This window comes from Melopsittacus undulatus, chromosome 4, assembly GCF_012275295.1.
Source record: "Melopsittacus undulatus isolate bMelUnd1 chromosome 4, bMelUnd1.mat.Z, whole genome shotgun sequence".
Classification (NCBI taxonomy): Eukaryota; Metazoa; Chordata; class Aves; order Psittaciformes; family Psittaculidae; genus Melopsittacus; species Melopsittacus undulatus.
In genome coordinates, this window is record NC_047530.1 from 66,789,100 (window position 1) to 66,797,186 (window position 8,087).

Consider the following 8,087-nt stretch of genomic DNA (forward strand, 5'->3'; position numbering starts at 1 on the left):
CGCCATTGCTTCTGCGCGGAGGCGCGCATGTGCGTAGCGCGCCTAGCCGGGGCTAAGAAGCGCGGCGTGGCTATCGCGATATTTGTGTAATCGGGACGCTTTTCAGCCCGCGCCCCTTGCGTAGGTTTTGAGCTTGCTGGCTCGTTAGCAGTGAGGTGGTTCTTTCTCGGCAGAAGCTCCTGCCGGAGCACGTCGAGGAGTGCGCGAAGGTCTCCGGTAAGTGGGGAGGGGGAATGGGCATAATGTGCCCTAGTTGGACAGGCCGGGTGGCAATAGCAGCAGGGACTCGGGTTCTGAAGCGCACTGGCCTTCCTGCTTCTCGGTGCGGCGTCGGGGCCGGCGCCCGCCTGAGGGAGCCGTGGGCGGTGGCGGACCTGAAGGAGGGCGTGGGGGCGGGGCGGTGCGGCGCCTCTCCGCGGAGCCTCGTTCCTGAGCGCGGCCGCCATTTTGAGTGGTGGAGTCGAAGGTGGTGGTGGCCCCAGGAGAGCGGTGGGCGGCTGTGAAGGACTCCTGTGGGCCTGAGGTTGAACGGGGGAAGACCGTGCAGCTCCTTCGAGGTGGAGGTGGCAGCGGGGCGCGGCGGGGAGCTGGGCTGAAACGAGGGGGTTGGGAGGGGGCGGTACCCAGGAGGCGCGGTAAATGGCGCCGGGAAGTGAGCGGTGGGTCAGGGCCGCGGTTTCGGCGGTGGTCGGTGCCGCGGGTTGGATGGACTGTGGCGCGGAGGGGAAGTGTACGGAAGCGCGTCGATCAGCGCACAACGAGGGTGGTAATTGAGGTTCTCGGGCTGTTGAGGCTTGACTGCCGCGCTGCCCATTGTGAAGCCTTCCCAGGCGCGCTTCCGCCGCTGGTCTGATCCTTCTACCCCCTCCCAACACAGTCCCGGGTCCAGGGCGGTGCGAGGGAGCCGAGGCGGCGGCTCGAGTTCGATTTCCCCTTCCCGCCGGGGTCTCGGTGCGCCAAAACTCCGCTGCCGCTGAAGGTGATCCCGCAGCTCTCTGGCTTGTCCCGAGCAGTGTAACTCGAGTTAATGCATCGCCGGTACTTCCGGTAGGGAAGACGGAAAAAAAAAACAAAAGGCACCAAACAGGCCAACAAAACCAAAAACCCCCCTGAACTGGGCGCTTTGTTTGCAGACAAAGGAAGGTCTTGGGTTTCCACGCAGGAATCGTTGCGTGGTTCCTACCCCTTCTTCAAATGACATGCTTTAAAAGAAAATAAATAATAAAAAACGCTGAACACCAAACCTTAAAGGCTGGATGTTGAATGTACCCTTGAGTAAATAATGCGCTTTATGTGCTGTGCCTCCCCACGTGCTTCCCTTCCTCCACACTGTTGTTCCCTGTCAGGAGTTCTGGGTAGGTTTAGATGTGTATGTGCTGTAGATGTGGTAAAATACAGTTTTAAATTTCTAATAGAAATAGAGCTTATTATTCACAATACTAAATATCCAAAGACAAACTACCTGATGTATTTTTGTTGTTGAATATTTCAACATTTTTCTTTGCTTTTTTTTTTTTTGAAGGGTTTGGTTTAAATAAAAGATGGACTGGAGTGGAAAACATAATGGGCCAAATGATACAACTAATGATGGAACAGTGGTACGACTTCGAGGCCTGCCATTTGGTTGCAGCAAAGAAGAGATTGTTCAGTTTTTCCAAGGTACCTTTAGTATAGTCGAAGTCTAGTGACTGGATTTTCTTACTTCTTTTACACAATGTGTTGTACATTTTAATTTGCTATAGCCATTAATGGGGTGGATTGGGAGGGACTGTGTTAAATTAGTTTATCTTAAATAAGAATTATGCCCTGTAAATGAAGTAGAAATAATAATAGATGTGGTAAAATACACAATATATTTCTAACTTTGTCAAGGTGGTAAACACATTATGCATATTGGGATAACTGAATGTTAGCTGATGATCCAAGTGGATCAGTTAAATTGTTTGACTGGTAGCTGTATTTTCTTCGTGTAACTTAGGTGGTTGTATTTTTGCATAGCTTAAACAGAAAAGAAGTATGGCTAAATCTGTAAATGTTTAATCAAAGATGACTGGCTTGTAATGTTGGGTGATGGGGGAAATGAGGTGGTTTTCTTTTTCGTTCTTGTTGTTTAGATATGCTTTAAGTATTTGCTACAGATGGGAATGTTTCAGCCTTTAACACTGTTCCCCTTGATGGGGTTATTTGTCCTTGGGTTAAAGGGTTGGAAATCGTGCCAAATGGGATAACATTGACGCTGGACTACCAGGGGAGAAGCACAGGGGAGGCCTTCGTGCAGTTTGCTTCAAAGGAGATAGCAGAAAATGCTCTGGGGAAACACAAGGAAAGAATAGGGCACAGGTGGGGATGGAGAGTTTGGGATGGTGTTACATCTTTATTTTTGGGGGTTGTGGGTCAGTAATGCTTTTGGGTGGGTGGGGACCATTATATGGAACTGGCTGTTTTTAAGAATTTCTGTAACTGATCCTAAGTTAACTTGGGAAATACAATAGACTTGGGGGGTGGGGGAGACAGTATTGCCTGGGTAGCTTGCTAAACTCAGAAAATTGTATCAGTCGCTCTTGTGCAGGGTAATTTGTGTTTAATGCTATTATAGCTTAGACACTGTTTTTCAGCAGTATGTTTCTCATACTGGAAAGACATGATGTATGCTTAATTTGTACAGCTAGAATTTTCAAACAGTAATTTTTGCCACTGTAAAGTGTTTTGGGGTTTTTTATACACTTAAGATTCTTACGGTTTTGAGGAGAAACTTAAGTTGTATGGTATCTAGTCACTTATTGGATTGTATATCTAGTTATAGAAAACATAGTATGGCCTTTGTTAATATTCAGACAGCTTTTGCATGTATGCTTATTGGTACCTTGAAAATCCTCTTTTATTAGATATATTGAAATCTTCAAAAGTAGTAAGAGCGAAATCAGAGGATTCAGTGACATGCCAAGAAGAATGATGGGACAACAACGGCCTGGACCATATGATAGACCATTAGGAGGAAGAGGGGGTTATTACGGAGCTGGGCGTGGAAATATGTATGACAGAATGCGTCGAGGAGGTGGTGGATATGATGGTGGTATGTTTATCTAATGAATGGAGGTTCTGTTGACAGTCTTGTGTTTCTGATATCTTTGTCGAGAAATAAAAAAATGGCAGTAGCTGCAGTTCCCATTAGGTTTGATGTGCTTCCCAAGAAATTTTTTACTTGTGATGTATCAAGAAACGTGATTTAGTATTTAAAATTAATGGAAATAATAAGGAAACTGCTTTCAGCAAAATTGGATCTCACTTGCATGTTTCAGTCCTTTTACTATGTAAAAGGAAATGTGTATCTGCACTCTGTACAGGAATTCAGGTTTAACAGTCTTAGAGGCTGTTTGCAAACTGCTGGTTGTACAAAGACTGAAAAGCTGACTCTTGTGCATTGCTCTGTGAATTTTGAGTATTAATATAATTATTAATTTCTTTCTGTCCTCTGCCCAGGATATGGTGGCTTTGATGATTATAGTGGCTATAATAACTATGGCTATGGAAACGATGGCTATGATGATAGAATGAGGGATGGGAGAGGTAAAATTTTTTATATTTTTTTTAAAACATTTAAATATATTTAAAAAAATATTGAGTTGTAGAACATCCAAGTCAGAAACTTCATTAGATTATTTTGTACAGAAATAAGGTTGTTCCAAAGGGGGGGAGGGGTGGAACTGGGGCATCTTAGGAATAGGTAAATGCATTGCTTAGGGTGTCTTCTGGTTAAGTGTTTGGGTTGATAGATGGGAAGTATAAACAACTTGCATTCAGTGGTATAACATGAGTGCTTTCAGAAAACCAGTAGTAATGACTTTCCTGGCTTTTTAGGATGATCTTACAAGTGTGTGGTCTTGTGTGGTTTGGGTTTTTTAATAGGCATGGGGGGACATGGCTATGGTGGAACTGGAGAAGCAGGCTCAGGTTTCCACGGTGGTGGTCATTTTGTTCACATGAGAGGACTGCCTTTTCGAGCAACAGAAAATGATATTGCTAATGTAAGTACAATGGGAAAAGGGGCTTTTTAATGCCAAGTTTGCATGTTCCTGTCTGTCTTACTAGGAACTTGGTTGAAGTTCCCAAACAAGTGATTGATAGTTCTAATAGGTGTGCAGATTCTTTCATAAGAGAGCAGGGTGGTGGATAAAAGCACCTCTGTAAGATTTTGGGAGTACATTCTTGTGTCAGAATAGATGTGCTGTTTCTAGGGGGAAAAGTTTTCTTGAGATATAAGGCCCTAGGGCCTGGTTTAAGCAGAGCCTCCTTCCAGGGTGGAGCTCTGTTTTTATTAGTTGCCCCTATGGAAATCTTGATTCTTGTTACTTGGGGCTGCTATGGGCTGTGTGTGGTTTTTCCGGGGGGGGGGGGGGGGGGGAAGTTAATTGAGCTACATTCTCTTCAGTCAGTTTGATAATTTTCTTTAAGAGTCAAGAGAATAAGGGCTAAACTTGGCTTTGAATCAGAGCATGTTCTTGCAAGTTGATGAGTAGTACTTCTGTACTGCATCAAAGGCTCGTTTGCATATACTGTTTGGTAAAAAGGCTGTTAGTCAGAAGTACCACTGTATCTCTTCTGAGTTCTGTAGCAAGGAAGACTGGTCTGATTGACAGCTTTAGTATGTCCTTGAGAAATGTATTTGGCTCTCCTGCTTCAAAACCAAAGTAATTATCTTCCTTTTCCAGCATGGCATCATATTAGAACTTGTTGCTTAAAGCAGTGTGTGTGGGCAGGAATTCTTGTTCCTATCTTTGCTTTTAAAGAAAGCCCTTCAAGCTCTGTAGCTGGAGCTCTTTGAGCTGTATAATAATTGTAAGAGTAGACTGACCTAATATTGAAGGTCCACTATTGCTGAGTAATACTTTGGAACTTAATTATTAAATTTATACAATAGAATGAGATTAAATTGATGCAGTGCTCCACTAACCACTGGGGTGGGAGAAGTACTTGGCTTGAATTCTGTATTAATCTGATTTTACTGTTGTTTTATTTTCTTAGTTTTTCTCACCATTGAACCCTATAAGAGTTCACATTGATATTGGAGCAGATGGAAGAGCCACTGGAGAGGCAGATGTGGAATTTGTAACACATGAGGATGCAGTAGCTGCCATGTCTAAGGATAAAAATCACATGCGTGAGTATTGTATTTACTTGAAGCTTTCTTTGACTAGGCTTTAGCAAGGTATATAAGGGTAAAATTAATATTATGGTTTAAATGTCATTTAACTTAAGCTTGCTCTGCTGTTAATCTTTCAGACTTGCTTTTTGTGGGCACCTATTACTTGTTAAGGTGGTGGGTTTTTGTTTCGTGGGGTTTTTTGTGGGTTTTTTTTTTTCTTTGTGTTTCTGGTTTCTGAAACAAAATACAAAGTAAGGCTTTTTTGTTTCCTACAGAGCATCGATATATTGAACTATTCCTGAATTCAACTGCTGGAGGTGGTGCTGGCATGGGAGGTTATGGCAGAGATGGAATGGGTATGTATCCATTCCAACCTTAGACAATATTTTGTCCAGTGTAAAGAGTTCAAAGTTTGTAATGATGCACTTCCTGTTTTTCAGATCAAGGTTATGGCCCTGTGGGTAGAATGGGAATGGGTACCAATTACAGTGGATATGGAACACCTGATGGCCTGGGTGGATATAGTAAGTATAAATTTTGCTTTTCATATATTTGTTGGAAATGCTGTTAATGTCAATCTAGTAATGGACAATGGGGCAGGGTGGTGGGTGTCGAGGGCTGGGGGGAGCTGGGAGGAGAGGGAGGGGGGTAGCAGTTTAAACTGTAAATCACTTGGGGGGCTTATTATTTTGCTACTACAGCAAATGCTTGTTAAAAAAAACAGTGCTGATGTATTTTTGTTTTAGTAGAAGTTAAGTCATTTCAACCAATTGTTCTGTATTACCCATCACATTTTTTCTTTTTTTAAGGTATGTATGCGTGACCTTGTGTCAATTGTTTGCAGGTCGTGGCATTGGAAATAATGGAGGATACTATGGGCAAGGTGGAGGAGGATGGCGTGGAATGTATTGAAGGGTAGCCTTGCTTCTACAAAACATCCTGGAAGAAACAGTCTCTGGTCTACTAGACTTTCTTACAAGATTTAATTTCTTTTGTATTTTAAGAACTTTATAATGACTGAAGGAATGTGTTTTCACAATATTATTTGGTAAGCAACAGATTGTGATGGGAAAATCTGTTTTCTGTAGGTTTTATTTGTTGCATACTCTGACTTTAAATAAATTTTTATATTCAAACCACTGATGTTGATACTTTTTATACTAGTTACTCCTAAGGATGTATTACATATTCAAGACTACAGTCGGTTTAAGATGTTGTACTGTGGTTCAATAAAGGTGGTTGTACTGTGACTCCTCTGAACACTGATTCAGTTCTATGTAATCTTGGTGTAGTAACTGAATTTGAAAAATCCACTTGTTTAAGGGGATAAAAGGTAGATTACTAGTTTAGTTGATTTGGTAACAGTATTTCCTAAACCCTTTTCATAAGTTGTGTAATAATCTCAACCCAGCATAAAGCTCTAGAAGCCAAGTCAGTGTGCTGGCTTTTTTGTACTACCACAATCTACCATCACCTTCAAGCGCATGGCTACATGAAACGAGTAGTGCCCAGGTTTTGTGCCTGCACAAAACCAAGCAGTGATGTTTATTTCCACACACGTAACGTGCAAACCAAACTGTAATACTAGCACAGTGTTTTGTTAACATGGAATGGGTCACATACTAGTTAATTTGGAGCTCTCTACTTAATCTTTCCCTTAAAAACTCCTTTTGGGAAGAGCAGGGGCTCTGGGAGCAAGTTAGATACTTTTTCTTTAATGAAATTACTGTATTTAAACACAGTTTGACTTTTTGCTTTTCTTCCTGCACAAAGCTGACTTGTTTGTGTTTGTTCAAAACAAGCCATCCTCTAGATGAGCTTATTAGAAGCAGAACATCTCTAAAATAATAAGCCCACTACCTGGTAAATTCCACACAACCTGAACACATTGATAAAACTTTCTGTGCATTTGTGACATGTAAGATATGTAAGCAACTAACTATTGTTTGAAGACACTTAACATACCTGATGTATAATGAAAAAAGGTATTTATTCTTCTGAGCCAGTGTGATCTCCCAAATTAATTGCTTTGTTCTCAATGCCTCCCTTAAAATGTCAAATGTGATCTTGGGTATTGAAAGTCTGTCACCTGTTTTGCTAGTACTGTGTTATATATGTAATAAATGTCTTCTTGTGGGAGAGAGGAGAATGAAGTTTATTTCACTAGAGATTGTGTTTTTGTCGCATAGTGACTGGAAATAAAAGCTGTGAAAGGGTAATTGGCACAGAAACTTTACAAGTTCTGGAATATTTTTTGGCTAGGCAGGAGGGAAGATGAGACCTCAACACCAGTGATTGTGCAGGGCTGTGTTTTAATGCTGCTCTTGTGGGTTTTTAGTCTGCTCCTGAAAAAGCTGCTGTGTTTCAGAAAACTTAAGATGGCAAAGGTTAGGCCAAGGAGTTAATCCAGGTGCAGGAAAAAGTATCTTAGAGCAAGGTGAAGGACATGTACATGTAATAGAAGCAGGGTTTTTTCTAGCAGCATAGCAGGTATCTGCAAAATACTGTCAGTTCTGGTCCATTTCCTCACTCGGGTATATTTTGTGTTCTGTTTTATGAGAAGGAACACCAATAGCTTTTTAGATTTACCTTTTGAGAGCAAGGTTTGAGTTAGACTTCAGCTACTTTGTATAACCAAGTAATCTCCAAACTGAACATCTGACAAAATTCCCTTGTATGGGAAAGGGAAGTCCATGGGACTTCACCCTGTAATTAGAGCAGCCTTTGTCATTGAATCTTGACTCACTTAAGCAGTGTTTAAAATTGGTTTTGAGAAAACTACAAAAAAAGATTGCTAGGTCTTCCAGGAAGCTCCAGGTTGATCACTGCATACACAGTTACATTTTAACCTTTGCTGTGAAAAGGAGGAGTGGAAGTGCCATTTGCCTAGCAAGGGCTCTAGTGCAAGCAGCTGTGTGAGGAATGCCAGCAGTCAGCTGGGGTT

At 42.0% G+C, this 8,087-nt stretch overlaps 1 protein-coding gene across 5 annotated transcripts; it reads left to right on the forward strand.

Moving 5' to 3' along the window:
- The first annotated feature begins 19 nt into the window (after positions 1–19).
- HNRNPH3 (heterogeneous nuclear ribonucleoprotein H3) lies at positions 20–7,282 on the forward strand. 5 transcript variants are annotated; one of them, XM_031053512.2, is made up of 10 exons: positions 20–216; positions 1,523–1,659; positions 2,202–2,340; positions 2,886–3,073; positions 3,481–3,567; positions 3,907–4,025; positions 5,023–5,158; positions 5,419–5,499; positions 5,584–5,667; positions 5,953–6,393. In XM_031053512.2, the coding sequence occupies exons 2-10, from the start codon at positions 1,542–1,544 to the stop codon at positions 5,964–5,966; spliced, it is 966 nt and encodes a 321-aa protein (XP_030909372.1). In that variant the 5' UTR covers positions 20–216; positions 1,523–1,541; the 3' UTR covers positions 5,967–6,393. The 5 variants fall into 5 exon arrangements, with proteins under 5 accessions (XP_030909372.1, XP_005153735.1, XP_030909370.1 ...); XM_005153678.4 differs by having other exon boundaries at positions 21–216; positions 5,988–7,282; XM_031053510.1 differs by lacking the exon at positions 20–216 and adding an exon at positions 406–557 and having other exon boundaries at positions 5,988–6,073.
- The last annotated feature ends 805 nt before the right edge of the window (positions 7,283–8,087 follow it).